The 25,523-nt window shown below is 37.0% G+C and overlaps 1 protein-coding gene across 1 annotated transcript in view; it reads left to right on the forward strand.

The window, feature by feature from the left end:
- The window catches only part of LOC129771792 (patched domain-containing protein 3), a 227,333-nt gene that overhangs the window by 79,971 nt on the left and 121,839 nt on the right, over positions 1–25,523 (forward strand). The window contains exon 2 of the mRNA XM_055775826.1: positions 25,132–25,262. Within this exon, the coding sequence (XP_055631801.1) occupies positions 25,132–25,262 (131 nt within the window). The remainder of the gene's footprint in view (positions 1–25,131; positions 25,263–25,523) is intronic.

Genomic DNA, 25,523 nt, shown 5'->3' on the forward strand with positions numbered 1-25,523 from the left:
AGGATTTTGATTTCGTAGTTGTTGATTAAACATGTTTTTTTATACATTACATCGTTTTGGGAGCACGGGCGCAATGTTTTTTATATTTTTTCCTGAAAGCTGAGGTTTTTTCACATAATATATCCGAATACCAGAGAGGTGTTATTTTTCGTTTTTAAGTTATGATTTTTCAAAGTCAACATGTTTTTAGTTTTCGTTCAACATTTCTATGCGACTAGACTGGATGTATGTGAATATGATCCAATTAATTGGCAAATGTGTTATTTTTTCAAAAAAAAGCTAACTAGTAGGCTTCAATCTGATATTTCGATCATCTAAATCGGTCCAGTAGTTCAAAAGTAATTAATTTTTGAAGGAAATCATTTTTGGGAAAAAAGGGAAAATGATTTTTGGACCATCGGGTAACTTTGAAAAATCATAACTCAAAAACGAAAAAAAATCGCCTCCCTGCGTTTGAGTACACCACCCCCCCGATTTTTATCACACAATGACAAATCTCGATCACACCCAAACACGTTAAAATTGTAATCAAATAATTCTCCACTTTTCACCTCCCTGGTTTCGAAATATGTTATTTGAAAAATCCTCAGCTTTCCAGAAAAAATATAAAAAACTATAGCGTCTTTGGTCCCGAGACTATGAAAACAATAAAAAACGAATACAATCAATAATAACGAGAGCATAATTAAAATTTTCTGCAGGTATAGTATTTTCGGTCTAGTACTTCAAAAGTTATGAATTTTTGAAAAAAGTCATTTTTGGCAAAAATGCGACAAAATTTTTTTTTTGACCACCCTAAAATGGAAATGGTCACCCTAACAAAAAAAAATACGGGTCTCATAATTTGCGATAAAGAACAAAACTACAACTATTGACGAAAATCTGAGAACCACCATTCATAGCATAAAAAATTAGAAATGAAGTTGGTTTGAACAAATTCCGTGCTCGCAAGACGCACCAACACGCATAAATATTTAGATTTTCAAGTAAGTATTCAGAACTAGTCCTGTGTGAAACCAAGTCAATTAAACATGAAATTGTGGCATTTTCTCTGCGTTTCTCAAGTGTTTCATTATTTATTAACATACAACAAGCTTCAATGGGGGAAGGGGAGATGTTGTCCAGCCTAACTTTTTCAGGGCAAATAATAAACATTGTTTTTGTACTGATTCTATTCGATTGGAGTGCAGTTCTTGATAGGATGCCCATACAACACTGCAATATTCTTATGTTTTTATTGTGCATGGATCCCTGAAATTATAACTAAATCTTTTTATGAAACCGAGCATACTATTTGCTTTATTGATCATTGTATTGTAATGTTTGCCAAAAGTGAGTTTCGAATCAAGAATTATACCTAAATCTCTAATTTTGACGCATCTCTCTACAGTTTCAAATCCTAGAGAACATATGAAGTCATAAGTTTCATGTTTTCGAGTATACGATATAATATTACATTTTTTCACATTAATAACTAAAAGACTTTTCACGCACCATTGCAAGTCTGAAACTTTCAAGATACGGTATAAGTTGTGTTATGTGATCCAACATGATTTCTAGTTGAAGTATTATTGTTGTACCTTTCAAAAACTCACAAAACTCACGCGCGTAAGTTCGTAGGAGATGAAAAATTAGGCAAGTGCATTTGGAGTTTGCTTTCTGAAATTTGTTGGAACTTCAATACACTCATTTACTAATTTAATTTAAGAGATTACGTTAGTAGAAATAGATAGAAAGTCACTAGGTTCATCTCATAACACTGATTTTTAATTTTTTTATAATTAACTTATGATTTATATTTTTTTCAAAAAGAATTGCCTAATTCAGTATTTATGAGTTATTTGAATTTACACATTTACAATCAAATTAATATTTATATATTTTACATGTATTTATTTTGTTGATTTTTGATAAGAAACTGATGTCAAGTTTACCCGCTTAACCCACGGTTATCAGACTTCCAGATAAGTCTGGAATCTTCCAGACTTTGGTAAATCATCCAGACATACAGACCGTTCTTTGTCTAGTCCAGACTTTCCGCACGTTGCTCCGATTTTTTCGAATATAAAAAAAAATCTGTAATCACATTTGACTTTATTGAGTTGGCCTATGATGCTATTTTGTGCTAGTTTGAATAAATCAGTCATTCAAAATGGTATCACTAATTTCACCGAAGGGATTGAGAGGCCAGACTGAGCTAGCTTCATTTTGATTGCCGACGAATCGACGGATCTGTCGAAGATATAGTCACTAGCCTTAAGGTATCCGTATAATATTTGTCCAGAGGTCAAATAATTGACTCTTTTTGGTAGATAGAGTTCGGTTTGAAATTCGTACAAACACTATTTTGTTTGCAACTCTTCAATTATCAACAGTAGTAAACAATGTCAAACATCGAACATGGAAAAATTCGACTAAAATATTCAAGGTAACCTAACCGTGTACCGACAGGTTCGAATGACAGACCAAAAATATTTTAGGCATCCAATAATGGAATATTTGCTTGTCGTGTTTTGTGTCGGATATATTTGATCAGTACACGTCGATCAAATTTTATCTGTCAAAAAGAGTCAAATATTTGGCTCGAACAGTGTATGAGTACCCTTAGTAGCCAGAACTAGCTATTGGTAACCGAAACGGATTCTGGTACGTTGTGTAACGAGATGGTTTCGTTGTTCAAGAGGGACGAAATCGCATACAAATTTAATTTGATTAGCTATGGGGCTGATGGAGCAAGGACAAAACTCACTTGGCGCTTTGTTTAAAAGAGATTGTCCATCGCTTTTCATCATGAAGTGTACTTGCTATAGTTCTGCCTTATGCTCTTCGTACCAATAGCTGTCTTAGCTTGACAGATATGTACCACTCCGAATCTACTTTGGATTTGTGAAACATATTAATCATGTTGAGAACGCCTAAGTGGTGGACTAATATTTGTTTGACATTTTTGTCTTACATACTCAAAGTGATTAACAACATGAACAATCTATTTCAAAGTGAGAGTCCTACCGTTTCTTCATTCGAGCAGTTCACGATTTTTCCGCACGGTATTGGATATTTTTTTACAAATGAGTTCATGCGAACGCTAAAAGATCTAAATAAAGTTGCGTTTGATCAACAAAATTACGAGAGCTTGGAAAATGTATAGGTTGGGACAGCGGCTGAACTGCTCATTAGGGAGTATGTTTTTGGGTAAAGTTCTAGCCAAACTACCCGTGGTGGTGAAATGGCATTCCCGCAATTAAGAAAATTTATCACAAAAAATTACTGAACACCGAAGAAAGTGGGTTGCTGCACATTAGGGATTGTTAATAGTTGTTGTTTTATCGGTAATACCGGTTCATTTTTCATTACCGGTAATTTTACAATTAATAACCGGTAATTTCGGTAATTCTCATTTTTACACCATAAATAATATTTGTCTATATGCCGCATCAAAATATTACTCTTGACTCAACATAAGATCGAAAAAGCACAACTGGCAGTGTTGCGTTGATTCTACGACCTCCGAACATCAGTTCGATATGCTCGATCTGGAAACGAAACACTAGATAAGCTTCAGCGATGAAGAACTAACAGTGATAGAGGAATTGATTGACGCTCCTCAACCAGTACTGATCCCTGTTGAACTGCTATTGCGGAAGAATTGCACCCTCTATCAAGCTGACGTAGGATTGCAATTTATGCTAGAACAGCTAGAACAGCAATCATCAGAAATTTCGAACCAGCTTTTTGAAGCCGATTGGATGGATTGCAGAAAGACGGTTCGTATATGAATAATCATTCTGCTCGTGGTCGAGACACGAGATACGAGACAATGTCACGGACTGAATTGACCAAGCAAGCATTTGACATCGTTCGTGACTTGATGAAATGTGACGATGATGGTATTGATTCAGTAGCTGGACAACAGGAGGAAAAAAATCCCCTGGATGATGCAGAATCTGCAGAACAGTTGAGCATCAATGAAAAACTTGAACGAAGATTTCAGCAATCAAAGGCATCAACATCCAGCCCAAGCTCAACGTCTATAAACGGATTGATAAAAACACTCAAACAAGAGTTTTCGTACAGAGGGCATCAGAGGCAAATACATGACAATGGTATTCGATGCTCTTTGTTCTCTGAACGTGCGTCTTCATCTTCTGGAATTTTTGTTAATGAGATCAAGATAAGAAAACGACAAAATTAACATTCTCTGTATTACTTTAACCAACCATAAGTATTACTTTAACCAACAAACTAAGTAGCAAAAACTTGTAAAATGTTTTTTGTTAACTAATCAATATCGATAAGAGCCATTTCTTCAAGAAAATGTTCTTTTTAAGCATTTTTTTACCGGTAATTTTCCGGGTTTACCGGTAATGGAATTTTCATTACCGAATAACCGGTTATTGAAATTTGGGCACGGTAATGCAATCCCTAGTGCACATGTCTGCAACCATCAAGTTAAAAGTATAATGCGTCGATAAATGACAAGAAGAAATAACTGTTAAACCACATTTTATACATCAGACGTAAAAATGTTGATTGATTTATTGTGTTAAATTAAAGAGACTTTAAACTTTTGCAGTTCTAGCCCTACGAAGAACCCTTGTGGACAAATTCAATCCAAACTCCTTCTTCGCCTGCCTTAAGAAAAACACTTCATTGTCATTGCTCGTCAGCTAACCGTGTTCGCTTCCACAAACATCAAACGACGTTCTCGGGGGAATGCTCAAAAAAAATTGGCAAATCAATTTAAAAAATGTCGACAAAAATTCACACAAATCCAGACTTTTGATTTTCTAACATCCAGATTTCTGTTCAATACGTCTGGCAACCCTGGCTTAACCCTTTATAAGGCCGTGGAAACTAGGCAAGGAATCGACTCAAACTTCAGAGAACATAATCCTTACATGAGGAAGAACACATAGGAGGACAGTTCGACAAGTACTGAAAGTACGAAAAAGCAAACATTTTGGAAAACTGGCGATATATTTCTCAACATCTCTTCTTCTTCTTCAATGGCACTAACGTTCCTAGAGGAACTTCGCCGTCTCAACGTAGTATTACTTGCGTCATTTTTTATTAGTACTTAGTTGAGATTTCTATGCCAAATAACACGCCTTGAATGCATTCTGAGGGGCAAGCTCTAGAATACGCGTGATCACAGTGCAAGTCAGAGGAAATTTCTTTGGCGAAAAATTCCCCCGACCAGAACGGGAATCGAACCCGAACACCCGGCATGTTAGTTATGACGCTAACCACTCGGCCACGGGAGCACAATTTCTCAACATAGTCTCCGATTTAGCAGAGATGCTCCAACTTCTTTAATCCATCTGAAAAATACGTTTTCTCGAAGTCTGCAAAGTAGGCCTCCGTGGCGGCGATGACCTCCTCATTCGACTTAAATTAATGCCCGGCGAGTGACTTTTTCAAGTTTGGAAACAAAAAAAAAAGTCGCAGGGGGCTAAATCTGGAGAATACGGTGGATGGGGCAACAGTTCGTAGTGCAATTCGACCAATTTGGTCTTACAGTGAAACACTTAACAACTTGTTGCATGTTCAACGAGTTTAAACAGATTTTTTTGCCGGCGCTTTGATTGATCAGAAAAAAAATATATTTGAAATAATATTCCAAGAGCGGCAAAAAAATAATGTGAGAAGCAAAAATAGTAGTTACAGCCTTATAACAGGTTAACCTACCGAAGTTTTTAAATTAGTAAGAATTTAGTATGAATTAGACAAAAACTAGAAATAGATTTTTGTTTGAAAAATTTGGCTATAGGGGTCTGAGGTATTCCATAGTTCTTAATAGGGGTCTATTGTCCAAAATAGTTTGAGAAACAATGCTTCTTACCAAGAAATTTCAAAACGTTTTATAACCTTAAAAATTAAAAAAAAATGGGTGTAAATTTAACGAAAAAAGTCGGAAAAATCAATTCGCCCCGGTTAACAGTACAATATGCACTGAAATCAATGTCCTAGAAAAAAGGTAACGAAGATGGTAGAGTATCGAGCGACATAGCATGCGCTGCCATAACTATTTCTCAAATAGTGACGTCAGTCGTTGTGTTTATCTTTGATTACTAACCGCATCCATGTGAAAATGCTATTTTCAGGAAGTAATTTATGAATTAAAAACGTACATTTTTTTAGAACTCCCGTTGAATATGAGGCGAATGTGATAGCGTGCAGTGAGTATTTGTGAAATCACGTCGAAAAAGACGGATATAAGTGATATTTCCATGTGCCATTTTCACTCCCCCACGTTCATAGAAACAAACGGAGTTTAATTATTTCAACGTTATGAAGTTGATGTTTCGAAGATTCTCAGTGTCGGAGTGTATGTTGTTAGAGAATAATCGCCAATTAATCAAAATTTCACCGAAAATGTTACTGCTTTCGAGAAGTAAGCAAACGACTGCTCTCTAGACCTTTTTACCACATAAGTAATCGAAATAAGCCACGATATAATTGCCATCTGTTAAAAAACAAACAGTTAAATGATTTCATTAGAATTTTGCCTCAAATTATCATGCAACCGTGAGTACTTTCAACATTGTTTTGTTTCTTCCATATACATTCCGTATTACATCACGATATTTTGCTTGCCAATACAGATATACTTCGCCTACTGCTCCACCTCTATATGTACCTCATTGCACTGGAATAGACATTGAAATGCCAATAATTGTACTCGTTGGTACATACTATGAATATCGTTAGTACATACCATGAATATCCATGAATATCTCATTGATAGGGTTGAATTGCATCAATATTTGGCATGAAAACAGGGCAAATAAGACTGGATCTTTTCCAGGCAATTAATCTCATTTTTTTGTTTCATTTTCTAAACAAGCGTTCATTTTTATTTCCAAAAAAATGTCTTATTAGTACACCTTAGCAAATTAATAAACAAATATTAAACAAATAATATCATTTCCTCGAATAAGTGATAACATTTAAATGGATAATTTTAATTTGTAAGGGGATATTCTAGTGAAGAGGCATAAAACAAAGGATATTTTTACTGTACATTATATCATTTTTTGATGATCTATTTTTTAACAACAAAACAAAACTTTGACAAAAAAAAATATAATATATACTTGAGATATCGTGTACGCAAATTTGAAAAAAAACTAGTTTCGGGTAAAAGCGTTTGAAGTTCATTGTTTTGGTCGTTGTTAATTAGATACAGTATCACTAAAATGGCTATAACCCGGTAAATATGGGATTTTCGACAAGTTATTCCTAGGGTATATTTTTGAGCTTGAGCTTGGGTAGACTGTACAATTCGTAGTTGCTCTCCGTGATTATTCCTAGGGTATATTCTTGAATGCCTAAACTTCAGAAATATAAAGAAAACAATTTTTAATTTTTTCCAATTTCTAGACTAGGATACATTCTTAAAATAATTCCTTATAGATGAAGAATTATACAATTTATTTGTCAACAAGCAACAAACTAATCAAAAATGGCCAGCTCATTTAATTCAACTCACTTCACCACTGAATACTAACTCACCTAGTTGGTGTGCGCTCGTGCTGTGCTGCCCATTCGTTAACAAATTTCTCCCACCTTCCACCCCCATTCGGCGTGGATGAAATTGTACAATTACTATTCATAAAATACAAGGTTAACGATGCGAATTTATGCTAATCATAGTGAGTGCAACCAGATTGCCGCACTCTTCTGTGGTGTTTCTGTTTTGTGTTGGTGTTGAGGCTGGGGGATGAAAATAAGTAAACAACAGCAACAATGGAGCTTCACGCGGCTCCACCTGCGCTCGGTTTGCGCTTCGCAGTTTAACAGTTGAGGTGGAAAGTGGGTGTGGGATGTTTGGGACAGTTCTGTACCACTTCTCGGTGCATTCGATGGAGAGTAAGTGCAATGTTAAAATAAAATAAAAAGCCCGCATTGTCGTGTGGTGCGACTTTCTTCTTTCTGACGACATTCAACGCTCTTGAAAATTGTACGCTTATTGTTGTGGTCTCTCATACACGGGGGGCTTGAATGTGGAGCAGTTGCGGTGAGGAAGCTTGTGAAAATTATTGTTACAAACGAGTCAACGACCTGCTTTTCATAATATTTTGTTCAATATATTTGGGGTGAATCGTGATGCTTCCAATTTACATCAGACATACGCCGTAACATTTCAGAACTCTTTGCAGACTGATGCCAGCAAAACACTGCTGTCGATTGATTTACTTTTCCCAAACATTATACTTTTTATTGCCACCTTGTCACAGACGTTGTGGTCTGGGAAGGTCGAGACCTTTCAGTTGATTTTACAAGTCCATACCGTCAATCAGAGGTGGATTTCAGAGAAACTTAGCCGTAGAATGATTTCGAAATTGAAATTCATTCCATTTCATTTATTTTTTCAAACCGTAACTATTCATCATCTACTAACGTTGATATGTATCCGCATTCTTCTCGAAGACTACATATCCCACACGATACGATCGTTGCACGATCGTTATCTTCCTAGTTTCGGAATTGGTGCTGCGTTCCCAATTGCCAGCAGATATCGCACATCGCACAGACTGTTAAAACCTGGGCATATTCATATGGAAGCGAGTGATGAGCCCTCTCAAATTCCGAGAAGAAGAAGAAGAAACAACAGTGATGCAACAGGTTCCCCAGGCGCCTATAATAATGAGCGATAATGAACGGTAATTGTTCGAAAGGGGCGCGCGATTGCCTATCCAGCTCAAAGGTGAGGAAGAATGGGGAGAAATCAACCACAGGGCCCTAATCGATTTTCCTTTTCCACGTTGTTCCTAACTCTCTCGCAATCAGAGCCCTATTCGGCGTATGTTCTGCAGCATCCAGCTTCGGCATTCCAATCGGAACGAAACAAAGCACCACGGAATCGATGTAAGTTATGATGTTATGAGGCAGAGGTTTGGATTTTCTTTTCGATGGAAGAAAAAAGTAGTTACAATGTGCGGCTGCGGCACGAGCATTAAAGCTGAGAGATAGAAAATCTATGAAATGCTGGTGCTGATGCTAATGGATTTCACTTTTTCCCGTGTGGATAGGTGTGAAATATAGGAGAAAAGCGCATCAAGCAGGAAACGAAGGGTGAAATGAAGATTCGTGCATGCTCTACTTATATTTTCTTCCCTATGATGTGTGCTGTAATTGATGAAACAAACACTGTTGGAAATGAATTTATTTTGTGAAAATTTCACAATTAACGAAATGCTAACCGACAACCATTAAAATATAGAATATCGACCACTTCGTGACATCATTTGCGTTGAAATCAAACAACAAACTGTTTGTCGCGTGGGCAAATCTTTCGCGTGTCCTCTTTTGGGTGCGAAGTGTGCCATAGTACTGAGAGACTTCAACGCGCACAAAATACAAACCCGTTATTCGGTCCGAAATTTATTCGTTTCCCATTTTTTTCATTTTCGAAAGAGGACAATTTGCTTTCCCAATGTGACGAATATGAGTCAACGAATGCATTCTTTATTCAGACAGAAAGAGGCCCTTTCATGGGAACCGTGATGTTTTGAGTAACGATTTGGAAAGAAGCTTGAGTCGAATGGTGAAACAGCGGAAGCACGACAAACTTGGTTGCTTCAGCTCGTGTTGAAACGCATCGGTGCTTGCACTACAACATGGACAAAATAAAGGGTGCCTCAGGGTTACTAATGAACACAAAATGATGATTTGTGGATTAATTAACAACATGAATTATTTAGTCTATTTCTTCGACGATGAGACCAAAAAAAGTCAATCATGCACATTCACAAATACATATTTGGCAAAACAGTCAAAAGTTTACCAGCTTGCCAAATACTCCGTACGGATCATTCGAAGAGCCGATTGAGTTGAAAAAAATGTGTGATCGAATTGCTCAACAAACTAAATGAGACCTTCGAGATAGCAACAGTTTTAATCTAAGGTCACGATTTTAAAACAAGTAAAAGTTTGCTGAAAGACACAGCTGAAACTTAGTAACTTCGCATAAATTATAATATATTTTCAATCGACCGGAAAAAGATATGAAATATACGCAATAAACCAAAGAAAGTGGTTGTTTCATTAAAATTTATGATTCATTTTGACATTTTGATTTTTGATTTCCGTTTTCGCAACACGATCTCAAAAATTAAAAAAAGTGGGACTGTGACATTTCATGTAAAAAATCTGCGGGAAAAATATGATAAGTTGGTGCCTCTTTGGGATGGTCACCAAAAAACCCGCATAAAACAAACATATTTAACCCTTTATGCGGCCGCAGATAACAGACAAGGAATCGAATCAAACTTCAGAGAACATAATCCTTACATGAGGAAGAACACATATTTACTTTAAATAAAAAATTATCTACTGAAACAGTTGAAAAAATTGGTGGCAATATAGTTGCCACGTTGTCCGTTAACCCCAAAAACACTATTTGACGTTGCCTTGTAAGCTCACTTAATTGCGCCTTTGGTTATGAAAAATTCAAACAATATTTCAAGAGCAGCGAGATTTTTTTTTTATATATGCATATAAAGAAGAAATTGATTTTTCATCAAATACAGAATATATTTTATTGGAAAAAAAACGCATGATCTTACACAGTAGATCCTAAATAATACGCTTACAGTGAAAAACTTTTCAACTTGTTGTACTTTCAACGAATTCAAACAGAATTTTATGCCGGCGCTCTGAAATCGCAATTTTCTACATAAAAATGACTCCCAAATTAATATCGTACATTTCTAGCAGCCCTAAAAAATTGGAGCATTGTCAAATACTTAGAAGTCTTTGGGTAAACAAAATAATGAAATAATATTCCAAGAGCGGCGAAAAGAAATTGTTTGTCGATGGCAATATAGTTGCCACGGTTTTATCGAGGGTTAAACTCAATATGCAACTGATTGACACATGGTTCACTCTGACTGCATACCATGAGGAATTTTCGTTCAAATCAAAACATTTATCATTCAAAACAATTTCGAATCTTGCTATACGCGTGATTTTCCAAATCTGATGCTGGTGGTAAAGGTTCTAAAGCAACGGGATATCGCAGAACGAAGTCCAATTAATATTTGAAAACGTTAGAACAAAACCTAAAGCGTTACACAAGGGTTTTTAAAAATTCGGAAAGTTATCGAAATGGAGGCCATTTTTGTTAAAAATGAGTTATTTTTCATGGAATTTTGCTTTTTTGGGAACTCATGAAAAATCTAAAAATATAGATATCATAAAACGGCTATGTAACGCTTTAGATAATTCATTTTTACATGCTGATCAAAATTTCAGCCAAATCGGTCGAGTAGATTCTGAGATATCGATACCACCAGTAAAAAAACGTGGTTTCAGGAAAAACGCGTTTAAAATTCGCACAGCAATACTACACTCGACAAAAAAAATAGAGGAACAGAGTGCGAGATCGGAAATTTTAAGTGTTTTTTGACATGCTGTAACATCGTGAAAAATCAACGCATTTAGATGGGATGTACATCATTTTGAAGCTACAACTTGCAGGTTTTGAAAATATTTACATACATATTTTTATCTTAGTGTGTCTAGGTAGAGTGGGCAATAATATCGGGAATGAAAAATCGATTTTCTATGTTTTTTCAAAGTTTTTCTGGACTAACACAATGTTTTGCTAATGAACTCAACAGCAAATTCGATCAATCTTACCAACCAGCTTTCATTTGGTTCCTAGAAAATTCCTGTAGGACCTTCCAACATAGAGAATTTTCAGTTTGAATGAAAAACTAGCACTTCATCTTTGATGATGAATTATTCAATAAACAACCATCGCAAGGCAAATCGAAAGGCAGTTTTGAAACCTCCAATACATTTGCACATGGATAATTTATTAAGTTATTTAATTTTTTTGCATCGATTTCAAACAAGTGATTTTTATAGTGCTTTACAAAACTCACTGTAATTTTGCAAATATCGCAGTAAGTTCTATTTTTGGAAGCCTTTAGCCTAGTGTAACATCTAAACTAAACATCTGTGAACGTTTCATATTGATGTGTTCAGCCGTTTTTTCTAGCCGATTTTACAAAGTTTGGAGTAAATTAAAGGAACATTTAATTGCAAATCGTACAAGTTCCTCTAATTTTTTTGTCGAGGGTATATCCATTGAGGTGATTTCATAGTTTTGGCTGTAACTTTTCAACAAAATCGAATACCGAATTATCCTTTCAGGAAAACATTTCGGAGGGCATAAGCTTTCAAAAAAGCAAAAAACAAACCAAATGTCAAATGTCAGAAAAGTCAAGGAACCGTGATTTTTCAGACATCATGATTCACGTTTCCGACCATTTCCAAGTGGACTATGGAAATAGCTCTTCTAACTAAACTTGCGAAATGTAGTACGAACTGCATTGACGCTTACTCCCTCTCATTACGCAAATTTACTCAGAATGTTTTGGTTCAGTAGATTGGTAGACTTTGTACGATATATTTGCGGTATTCCGACAGAAAGCATCACATTTCAAAAACATTCAATGAACAATCACTGAGCTTACACATAAAATGATTTACGGTAGAATGGAAACATTTTACCATTTCATCCATACCTTAGGGTCATCGCAATCGCAAACCTGCTAAATTTAACAATAATCACAATGAAAGACCACGGTTGAGTTGTAAATCGGTCATGAAGAACTCAATAATTATATCTCTTTACTATCTGGCAATTGGTTCACTCTATCTGAACAAGATATAATAATATATTCGATTTCAATAACCATGAATTATCTGAAAAGCATATACATTGTGTTTCAATATGAGTTACTTTACGATATTCATTGAAGGGCGAAGGGAAAAATTATTTGATGCGGAGAAATTCATTATTTCAATTGAAGTCCCTTCCATTTTCTGATTGGCAGAGAACGTGAATTCTCTCTAGTCACTATGGTCGTATGCACTTGGTCCACTCTGACTTCATACTATTATCAGTTTTTGTTGATCAGTCAGTTGATCAGCCATAAACCTGGCTGTTCTTCAACTTACTTTTCAAATCGATATTTTCTTTCATTCAGTTTTTTTGAACTACAGGAAAAATATCACTCTCTATCAAGGATGGAAAACAAGGGAGCATGATGTGATTTACGATTAATCGCAAACTGCACAGATCGCAATCTGTGCAAACTGCGACTAACTATTAATCCTCACCCATCATAACCAAATGATTTTCCCTTGGTAACTCTGAGTTGACCAAAGCATTGCTAGACTGAAACTAGTTCGAATAATTGAGTTACTCTCCTTCCTCGTTTTGTTTTCAACTCCTAACAAGAATTTGCTCCATGGGAATGAGTGTCTCTATGACGTACGCTTTACGATTCTCGCTCTCTCGTCCGGGCGTTCAATTTTCCTTTCCGAGTGCGTTTACTTCGATGAAACTGGGTAAAATAAAAAAATGCGCTACAGCAGATAGGACGACTTTAATGTTTAATGTTTCACAGAGGATTTCTCAGATGGTGTTTAAATTAATCTACAAGAGACTACAAACAATAATCCCCCTCAAATCACTAATTTTATGAGTTCATGTAAATGCGTTATTGGCCAAGGCTATTACGACATCGAACACGTGGTCTTGCGAGATATATTTTTCCGCCAGCCTAAATACAGACCTCTTTTTTCGGGCCCGAGTAAACTGGTGGCTAGAAAAGACCTTGATTACCTTGAATTAATCAAAAAACATAAATTAGCGCAAATATGTCAACATGTGTTTTTTTGTGTAAGCACGTAAATATTTGCTCATAAAATTTTTGGATTGTGGAACTCTACATAATTTGTATGCAGATAGACTATCCACAGTTTGTGGGGGGGAATACTCATACAACTCAAATGGATAATGATTCTCTGCTATCACAAAGCTTAGAAATTTTTTGACGTTTTGTTTTACTATTGATTCATTCAAAAAAAAAGCTTTATTTTTCAATGTTTTCTTATCCTGAGACTGGCTCACCATATTGCACTGCTACTAAAACCGTAGGCTAACTTCAAGGATATTTTTTATTCATTTTCGGCGAATAATCAATAGAGTTCCGTGTTATGAAACATCAGAATAATAGCAAAAACAATATTACGATCATAAGGTGTTGGACAGGTTATTCCAGACGACATTGGAATATATTCCATCTGATCATCTTTAGAAAGGTTAATGACCTTCAAAGGATAAATTTATCTTGGGCACATTGAATTGATGTTCATGACTTCCAGTTTATCAGCTCTGATAATAATTGTGTGGTCCTCACAAAGCGTATATTCCAATGCCGTCAGTTCACTGAAATTCTTCGCATACCGTTTGATGATAAGGTAGGATGTTGATAATCATTTGCTGCGATACCTATTGTTCCAACAGTATTCATTCGACAAAATGAAGTCTGAATACCTGAAATTAAACAGATTTAACCATGCCAAATCTGCGGTCAAAGCAATATGTACACTTGAGAGATGCAACAAGTTTGAAGGAATATAAAAAAACATTAGTCGTTCGATAAATCTACTGGCAGATATGTTGGAAGTCCACGATATATGAATAAAATACGTCCATACTAATTCATTACATTTATTCGCAACGAAGAACGTAACCACACAGAATTGAATTAACCAAATATGTGATCCGTTTTATCCACAAAATAAAAAAGGGTCTGAAATTCAATCGAATTCGAAAGGTGTTTCGTGAAGTCACTAATTGAATTACTATTGGTAAAATTATTTGGAGAGAAATGTGAATGTTCAGAATTATTGGAATCTAAAAACGATTTTGGGCGGGATGAGATTCGCCCAAATCTGCTGGTAATAAAATTAATCAATTGCATCCATTACCCGTCTGCAGTTTATCGGGCGGGAGACGACAGCAAAATAAAATCGACACGAGACTGAGTCAGCCACTCACTGCGGTCTGTGCAATAGAGAATTAAAAATCCCTCGATGAGTGTCGTAAGATTTCAGTTGATCGTCTCTTGTTACACTTTCCGATCAAGAACTCATCATCCGCTCTATGGAATGGGATTAATCGTTTGTGGCTTGCACTCACGATAAAACTTGAGTAGTAGATGTAATGCTTCGAGAGTGCAAGCAGTGGGGATTCCGCTCTCATATTTCTTTTTTGAGATCTTGGTAGCTCACCGTTCCAAGTATTCTCTCTGTGTACATATGAAGAATAAAAGAGCCTCGCCTGCTGGGGGTGATTTAAAAACATCCGACTAGAGGGATATACTTATTCATTGATCGTTGAATGTGATTTTTTACCATCCCTGCTCTCTATTCTACTCCATCTACCTCACAACTGCAGTTTCAGTTTACTACTAGAATTTTTCCGTATGTTCGAATATGACTTTTTTTTCTTTCTTGTCGCTTGCAAATGGTTTTTAAACCATATTTGTTACTTCCGTCAATTTCATTTGAGTTTGAGTGGAGTTTATATTCAATCTACTTATGTTTATACTTGTGGCTCGTGTTCGTGTTCGGTTTTGTATGTCGTAAATAGTCAATACGAGGAGAGATGAAAAATATAGGGACTTTCCAAATTTCGTGAGTAACTGACATATTCGTCGCACTGTTTCATCTGCCATACACAAACTAAATAATAAGCCTACGATTACTAAGCTATATTCGTAAAAATACTCTTTGAACGCACACCTGCCTTATTCGTTTGATAGAAGTAGGTGATTCTCTGTTAATTAGAAGTGTTTTTCGTCAACCACTATCTTTAGTCATCATAAGATGAGTATTAGAGTATTGGAAAGGTACAGAATTAGAAACGTGAACTAAAATGACCCTTGGTAAAAGTCTGAGGCTCGGAAAACATTCCACCCACTTGAAGTTGAGTCGTATGATTGAAAAAGAATTTGATCTAAAACACTGTTGTGTTTTTTTTGCTCTAAGGGTACTATATCTTAATAGAAATAATCGCCATAAACACTCTCAGCACAAAACAAATACAATCCTTGTTCACAATTGAACTAGAAGATATACACTTTATCTAAAACTCATATAGTATCATACACTGTGTTTTTTTTTTTCTCTTTTATAGTGACTTTCAACACATTTCGGCTGGTTCGTCACTTTTACTTCCATTTTTGGAAGAATGTTGGGAGTGAGAATTGAACTCGTGATCTCTGCGTGAGAGGTATGGTTGTTACCACTACGCCAGATCGCCTCCACGTACACTGCGTTTCACAACTATAGAACCACTTCATTTTTCTGAGTTCCCAGAGATATGTACGAAGTCGGTTGAATTGAAGTATATAGTGTAGAATAGAATGACTATCTTCATTTGCAAGACTAGCCATTTGAACTCTACTGTTGTGTTCAGGCGCGAAACATTTAAAAAACTAAAATTCCAGTGTTTCATAACTAGAGAACCAGATGGAAAAACTCTCACTCCTTTACAAAATTAACGTCAATTTCAAATGAATTTTTTTTTAATTCGTAGGTCGTCTTTAGTTCTCAATCGATAGTTCTCAAATAACCCATTCGAGGTGGCTTAGACCAAGATGTGCCATGTTGTAGAGTGTATCTCGTTCTACGCAGAGGATACTGCTCGTAGAACGAGATACACTCTTCTAATCACTCTTACTGTTTGTAAGTTGTATCTTCTATTCGTACGATTACTCCTCATAAGTTCTTGATAGGATTTTGATCTGATAAACAAGCTGACCAGTTCAGAATCTGAAGCCCCTATTCATAAAACCTCGCCATGTCCTTATGGATTTTATGAATGGATTCCAATTACCCAATTACCACATTTTTTATGCATAAACAGACGTAAAAGATTCTGAAGTATTTCGTTACACTTTTGACTGTTCATTCGTGTTGATGGTAAGCTATCTAAACCAGACCTTTTTGAGAAAATTCTCCCCAAACCTTAAAATCCCATCTCCAAAGCTGCGGGTCCAAAAACCAATGTGGAAGCTGATCCCACGGGTTTCACTATTTCAAGATATCTTCTCTGATAAAAAGAAATTCAATTTGAATAGAATTTCTTCATACTGGAAGGACTTACGAAACGGGTCATGTAATTTTTCGACTCGTAACTTTGTAGACGGCAGTTTGATGGTTTGAGGAAAATATTTTCAAAAAGGACTGATTCAGATAGCTTTTCATCAACACGAATGCACAGTCAGAAGTGCAATTGAGTACTTCAGATTCATTTAGATTAAATGATCTTGGTTTGTCCAATCGAAAATATGATCATGGCCACTTTTTTGAATGCTCTAATTCAGCGCTCCCGTGTCAAATAAGGCCTTCGAATGTTTCGAAACATATAAATGAAATTGCCTTTTACATGATTTATAGTAGTTTGATAGTATATTTTTACGAAATCACATGTTTTAAAGGATTATAAAATACACCTTCTATTTGTGTCAATGCGCCCCTCATTCGAGCTAACTTTTAATCGATCACCAGATGATTATTTGGCACGTATTCAGACCTTTTCTGGATTACAACACTTATAAATATTGTAAACATCATGCTTGCTCACCATTTGTATCGGATTTACATAGCTAAACCATTAAATTAACGCATTTTGATGAACTCAATTCTGATCATGAGTTGTCCAATTCAATAATGTTGTTTTGTCCACATGATTTCTATGACAACCGCTTGGCGCGCTGCAGTTTGTTTAAAGGGTGTGTCACATCAAATTGCATCACGGAAAAAACGCTGTAGAAATTTAATTTTTAGGAATTATATCTTCAGCTTTCGCTTATAATCAGCGAAGAGTGTATAGATCACGTTGGCCATGCTTCACTGTCAATTTTTCGTAAATTTGGTAAAATGTCGTCGAACGAAAAAGAGCGTTGTGAATTAATCCTGTGCACTCATTTCGAGAATCCGGAGTTGTCACATCGGGACATCGGTAAGATGCTGGGAATCGTCCTATCCACGGTCAACAGAGTACTAAAACGATACTTCGAGAACCTAACCATCGACCGGAAGGTGAAGAACGGCAAAAATGGATGCTCCGTCAGTGAAAAAGATCACAAGCGCGTAGTTAAGCAGTTTAGACGTGATCCGAGAAGTTCGGTCCGGGATGTCGCCAATAAGCTGAATTTGTCAAGTTCATTCGTCCAGCGGACCAAGCAGCGGGAGGGCCTGCGTACATACAAGGTTCAGAAGGCTCCTAACCGCGACGAAAGGCAAAACATGGTGGGCAAGACGCGAGCCTGGAAGCTGTACACCGAAATGCTGACGAAGCCGCATTGCCTGGTAATGGACGAAGAAACCTACGTCAAAGCGGACTTTCGTCAGCTGCCGGGCCTGTTGTTCTTCTCCGCAGAGGACAAATTCAGCGTTCCCGGAGGAGATTCGCAAGCAGAAACTATCCAAGTTTGCCAAAAAGTACATGGTGTGGCAAGCGATCTGCTCTTGCGGAAAGCGGAGCGCCCCCCTTCGTGATGACCGGCACGGTAAACGGGCAGGTTTACCTTAAGGAGTGCCTACAGAAGCGCTTACTACCACTATTGAAGCAGCACGAGGGCCCGATCATCTTCTGGTCGGATCTCGCTTCGTGCCACTATTCAAAGGACGTGTTGGAGTGGTACGAAGCCAACGGGGTCACCTTCGTGCCAAAGGAAATGAACCCGCCCAACGCGCCGGAGCTTCGCCCAATAGAGAAATATTGGGCGATTATGAAGCAGGCCCTCCGGAAGAACCCAAAAGTTGTCAAATCGGAGGCGGACTTCAAGAGAAAATGGATTTCTGTTCAAAAAAAACTACAACCTGACGTTGTACAGAACCTTATGAACGGGGTAAAGAGGAAGGTGCGAACATACGGGCTTGGGCTCGAAGTATGAATAAAAAGAAAATGCCAAAAGTTGTTTAATAGTTTTTATTTTACTGTCTAAAATTTTCAAAAGGATCGGTCTACTGGGCGAATTTCTACAGCGTTTTTTCCGTGATGCAATTTGATGTGACACACCCTTTATGTTTGTTTATGGTGTGCTTCGCGCATAGCAGAAGTATGGTTTTTCTGTGTTGATTGTGTTGAGGTGAACACTTCTAAAATGCCCAAGAAAAGGCAATATTCTGAAGAAAGCCTAAATTTTGAATGAATCAATATGATGACAGTAAACTCAAGCAATGATAAATGCAGCATCTAATTGTGAATTCGAATGTTTTCATTCAAAAATGGAGATTTCTAAAACCGGACAAACCATGATCATTTTTTTGGGCAAACCATGATCATAATTCTTCTTTAAGGAAAATCGTTAAAAAACATAAAAATTTGAATAATTTCAACACCTTATGGTAGTATTAGCAACTAGAGACTTGGGGCTTTTCAACAAACCCAAACTCGTATCGATTATGTGTGATTTTCATGAAGAAAAATCGATTTGCATTTACTAGTTGCGTAAAAACACCCCAAATTGGACAAACCAAGATCATTTACCCTACTTCTATTTTTGCATCAAAAACAATGTGATAATTGGGTGTTTTGGCATCAATTCATAAAATCCGGAAGCTTATGACATGATTTAATGGATAGGGGCTTCAGATTCTGGACTGGTTAGCTTCTTAACCAAAAAAGAAAATAATGAGGAGTGATCGTACGAATAGTATATGCAGCTTACAAACAGTATGAATGATTTGAAGAGCTTAAACGATCAGTATCCTCTGCGTAGAACGAGATACACTCTACAAAAATGGCGCAGCTTGTTCGAAACCACCCCGAATGGGTTATTTGAACTGATTGAGAACTAAAAACAACCTACGAACTAAAAACTTATTGTAATTTATTTGAAATTGACGTTAATATTGTAAAGGAGTGAGAGTTTTTCCATCTGGTTCTCTAGTTATGAAACACTGGAATTTTAGTTTTTTAAATGTTTCGCGCCTGAACACAACAAAAGTTCAAATGGCCAGTCTTGCAAATGAAGATAGTTATTCTACGAGGGTCACTATTTATATTTCGGGAATTGGCAACACTGATGTCATGTGAGTCCATCTGACGGTTCCGTCGTAAAGTTTGACATTTTTGACGATATACGTACTCAGAACATTTTGTCATACGGACGCTATTTGTTTATTTTATATTTAGTTGAAAGTTTGGTCTCGGCAAAAAAATGGAACTGAATCGTGAACATTTTCGTGCGATGATTTTTTACGACTTTCGACGTGGATTATCACAACAAGAGTGCGTCAATCAACTTAATTTGACTTTTGGCGATGAAGCTCCATCAAAAACCACTGTGAATCGCTGGTATAGTGAATTCAATCGTGGTCGTAGTTCGCTGTCCAACGAGTTTCGTGAAGGTCGTCCAAAATCGACTGTAGTGCCAGAAAACATCGATGCTGTGCACGAAATGATTAAGCAAGATCGTCATGTAACCTATTGTGAGATTGAGGCATCCCTAAGCATTAGTTCCACCAGCATATATGCGATTTTACATGAACACTTAGTTGTGCGAAAATTATGTTCACGTTGGATCCCACATAATTTGACAATCGCTCAAAAAAAAAAAGGCTCGTGTCGATTGGAATAAATGCTTTGAAAATTGGTTTAAGCGCATGCAAAAGTGTATCGATCATCGTGGCGAGTACTTTGAAAAACAATAAAAATATATTCGCAGCTTAACTATTTGTTTTTGTTCCTATTCCCGAAATATAAATAGTGACCCTCGTATTCTACACTATATACTTCAATTCAACCAACTTCTTACATATCTCTGGAAACTCAGAAAAATGAAGCGGTTTTATAGTTATGAAACGCAGTGTGTAACAGTTTGGCTGAAAAGTTTATAACGTAACAGAGTAAAACAATTATTTTTTTGCAAAATTCAACTTTATCATTCAATACCATTGCCTTCGAGGGCGATAAAGCGATTATAGCGATCTTGCAGCTTTTCGATACCATTTTTATAGTACTCATTCGATTTTCCTCAAAAGGCCTCAGTTTCGGAAATTCAGTCATCATCGGTCTTAAATTTCTTGCCAGCGAGCATTCTCTTCAGGTCTGCGAACAGAAAATTTTCGCTGGGGCCAGATCTGGAGCGTACGGTGGATGCGGAAGCAATTCGAAGCCTATTTCATGCAATTTTGCCATCGTTTTCATTGATTGATTTTTTTTTCAAATTACAAAAGTTGCTTCACTCTCAATGCTGTAACTCACGAACCAATCGACCGATTGCCAGCCAGATACCGGATATTAGGAAAAAATAAAAAAACACTAACTCTGTCCTCTACGAAGAGGACAAATTTTATGTAAATTCTATGGCGTATCCAAGGAAGGAAACATGAGAGATTATCAATTGACGCAACAACACGGGGAAAATAGAAATAGATCATGTTGAAAAATATCAAATCGGATTTCAGGAACTGAAAGAAATCTATCCTGAACGAAACAGGATGCACTCGCTGCGATGTTATATTTACGAGCTGAAACTTCGCTCCAAAAGTATCTTGCCTGGCACATAGATACGAGCACATAACATGATTTCTGTTTATTGCTAACCTTCAGACGAGATAAACCTATTCATTTAAAATTAGTTTGCTCGATATTAGGAACGAGTAAACATCAATCAACTTGAGCCTTACAAACGGTTAAACGTATAATATGAATTAGAGAGAACCGAATACAAAAACAGAATGACATACACATTCAGATGGTATCCATGAATAATCTCCGAGTAATTTAACTAACAGAAACCATCAACGATATGTCCGAGACTATTGCGGTTCAAATTGGAGCACAACCGAACTAAATACCATAAATCAAACAGATTGTATTGAAACAGAAGACCCATAAACATAAACGGCTAGCCTTCACTGTCGATTGTTGAACCCATCAAACGCAGAGTATATCGCCAGGTGTGAGACACTTTCCGGATTTGCTTGATCCATTCAAACCCCACATAGCGATGCAGCAACAAGAACGAGATAAATTGCTCATAATTACATCCTCATTCCTCGCGTAAAATGACAATAAACTGACAAAAGTTTTTTGTTTTCAATTGATGAGCACTATTGTATACCACGACATATCCTCAAAAAAGTGGTGCTCAATTGGGCGGAAATCAAACAAAACATAACACCGCTAAAATTTAACAATCACACTGGTCCAATTGTGTGTGCTCGTGACTCAATAGCTGAGTCGAGCAAATTGAGTGCAAGTTATGTAAATTATTGGGGAGCTGGTTTTATTGATTGCATCATATGCATACAAACTGAATAGGATAACAAGATCACAATTTTCAACAATGGCCACCAATAACTTCACAACTGAAATTTTTCGCCAAAATGTGTGGCGCCTTATAGAAACGCCCTGAAGGAATACGTTAGAGCTCATCGGCGCTCGTGCGCCATCACAAAGTGAACGGCCCCTAATTGATGGAAGTAAAAGTATGAATAAAAAGCAATTTGCTCGGATGTGCCCAATCGGATCTGCCTGCTGCTCCATACATCACAAATGCGACGTTTGTGCACAGAGGATTAGCAGCCAATAAGAGACTACCACGAATTAATCGAATTGCGCCATAGGGCGGCAGCGAAGGCAAGGTAGCAACGGCCTTCCCGAATCCAATTCGTTCCAGAGACCTATCTGACATTGCATCCGAAAGAGGAATAGCTACGGCACTTGAGAGAGCAGACAAGATCGAATTGGCGGATCACTCAGTGGAAAATAGGCGTTTGCCTTCTGTGTTATTATTGTTTTTTTTACCTGTACGTTGGTTGCACTTGGATTGATGATGGTCGTGGTGAATCGACACACGTAAGTCACAGAGCTAAAAGCGATGATGTCGATGATCTCTTTATAAGTTTGAACACAATGTCAAAATCCCAAACCAGGATCCAATAAAATAAATATTCCGATTATATTACTATCGTGCTCCCTTGGCCGAGTGGTTAGCGTCATAACTAACATGCCGGGTGTTCGATTCCCGTTCTGGTCGGGGGAATTTTTCGTCAAAGAAATTTCCTCCGACTTGCACTGTGATAACGCGTATTCTAGAACTTGCCACTCAGAATGCATTCAAGGCGTGTTCTTTGGCATAGAAATCTCAACTAAGTACTAATAAAAATGACGCAAGTAACACTACGTTGAGACGGCGAAGTTCCTCTAGGAACGTTAGTGCCATTGAAGAAGAAGAAGATATTACCATTGGATAAAAAAATAGAGATGCAAACATGATTTTTTAGTGATTTAATGAAAATTCATATCAATTTAATGGGTAATTACAAACTGATTAATAGCCAACACCTTCATTGCAGACTCAGAAAACAATCAAGTACAATATGCACAATATACGCGAGAAATAATAAAACTTCTGGTCGAAACCAATGAACCGAACATATTTATAGTGGATAATGTTTCCTCAAATTATTTAATTATATGTACCATTAATCCATTCACCAATCAATCAAAAGATGAGCGAAATATAATAATGGTGTGGTAAAATGAGTGCAATCTTCGCTTTGTCCAATCGGCATTCGCCGGCATGATTTTGATCCGTTTAGATCTTAAGCAGTGCGCAGCAAAAGAAACCAGTTACGTGTGGATCCTTCAAGTGTTAGAATCTTGCCTTTATTTCAGTATGTGATAGTGATTCAAAAATATTATCCTGTTATATTAACGGTCCTTTTGAGATAAATCGCTGGAAAAATATGGTGCTATCATGAAGTGATCACAGAGGATAAAAAATTTCTCTTCTAATAGAAAGTGTCAAAAAACTTAAAGGATATAAGTGAAATTGTGTAGTGCAAATTCAAATCTAAAACAACTAAAACAAGATTGAATGAATAGAATTGATTGGAAAAGTTGAAAGGTTTGATTTCTGAGTGTTTTATTTTAAACATTAGCTGGTAGTTGAGTATTAAGTATATATTTAGTAAATGTATTTCCGATTGAATTATCTGTTCACTGTGTCCGGCTTGTGTCATATTCTCACTCATTATATTCCTGTTGGCTCAAAAGTTCGTCACGAGAGAGACTCGTTGGAACACGTGATGTGATTAATTAGTTAATTTTTCAAAACACACACCAAGTGTTAATTCTGAGTGGGGGCTATTAATCCAACAGAGAAGTTGGTACGAAATCCCTCAATAGCATCACAAACACATTGACATGATGATATAAGATTCAGTTGACTTTTTAATCAACTCAATAAAACAAAACAAAATATTCAAAATAATCTCCCGAAGACTTTCATCTTCATTCATACATAAAATAAAAACACAATTTCGCTCTCACCTACCATTTCAAGTTTGACTGACGATTCCTATTTGCAATTCTCCTCGGCTCAACTTGATTTCTGATCGCGGTTAAAGCCCGAATGGTTTCTATAGTTCCAAACGCATAGAAACCATTTTATAGCGGCGTAGTTAATCAATCCAGCTCTCATCGTAAAACTTTCTCCGGCAAAACAATTTATTCTGCTAATAATTTACCGAATTAACCAGGCAAAAGCGTGCAGAAGAGCTGCACAAATGATGCTTGCCGATTCCGAGTAATACATTTCCCTACACCACGCCTCCCAGCATTTCCCAAACTCCCACCTCCCCCTGAAGAAATGGCGGATACTGTGGGAAATTGGCATTCGACTATGCTTGCCGCATTTTATTATTTCTACTCGATTCATACGACGGAAACACATGTTTTACGGTATGGTCAAAGAACCGTCTCCTTGAAACAGCACGGGTATGTTTTCCACACAGGCTTGAACCTTACTGATCAAGCCTGAACTCAGATGATTACCTTCCGCTTACTCTGTTGTATTCAAGCTCCCCATCCCATACTTACGCTACATTGCGCCGGGGCATTAGACTGGGTCGTTTGTTTACATCCCATTACGAGTCCGCCACCCACCCATCAAGCAGTGGAAACTTTCGTTTTCATTTCAGCTTCATTCGATATGAACTTGAGACGATCAAAGCATCATTGTATCGGCTGTTCGCTCGTTTTGTCTTCCTCCACTGCTGCAAAACTGGAAGTAACAGGGAAAATTTATGGAGTTAAGCATCTTAGGCAAACCACGCCACGGCCGTAAATGCGATTTATGCCTAAGTAGTGAAAAGTGTTGATTAAGAGCGGGGGAGAGTGAGAAAGAAAGACAAAAACGTCTCAAACGAACCAGGAAAGTTACCTAATGGGACTTTCGTGGACGGTGAAATAATTAATCTCTGTTAACAATATTTTATTTTATTTTTTTTTCACAGATGACTTGTGGGATTTCATGTGTGGACAGCGCCCTGAATCGATCCTTTTTCAAGCTTGGTTCCTTCATCGGGCGCCACCCGGGCTACTTCCTAATCGTGCCAGTGCTGCTGACGTTCCTGTGTATGACTGGGTATGTTATATTTGAGGGGCTTAGAATGCAAGGGGTGTAAGTGACTTGATCGATTTCTCTTCATAAACTTTTTCTTTAGTATAACTCAACTACAAAAACGTTCCAATTTAAGTTTGCTATAGAGTCCGATAGATGAGGTTCTGACCTATCTTCCACATTGCCAAATACAGTACGGAATGTATTTGCAGCTAAGTTATGACCAAAAGAGAGAGTCGATGTAGAGAAATCGATCAAATCACTTACACCCCTTTCATTCTAAGC

Source organism: Toxorhynchites rutilus, chromosome 2, assembly GCF_029784135.1.
Source record: "Toxorhynchites rutilus septentrionalis strain SRP chromosome 2, ASM2978413v1, whole genome shotgun sequence".
Classification (NCBI taxonomy): Eukaryota; Metazoa; Arthropoda; class Insecta; order Diptera; family Culicidae; genus Toxorhynchites; species Toxorhynchites rutilus.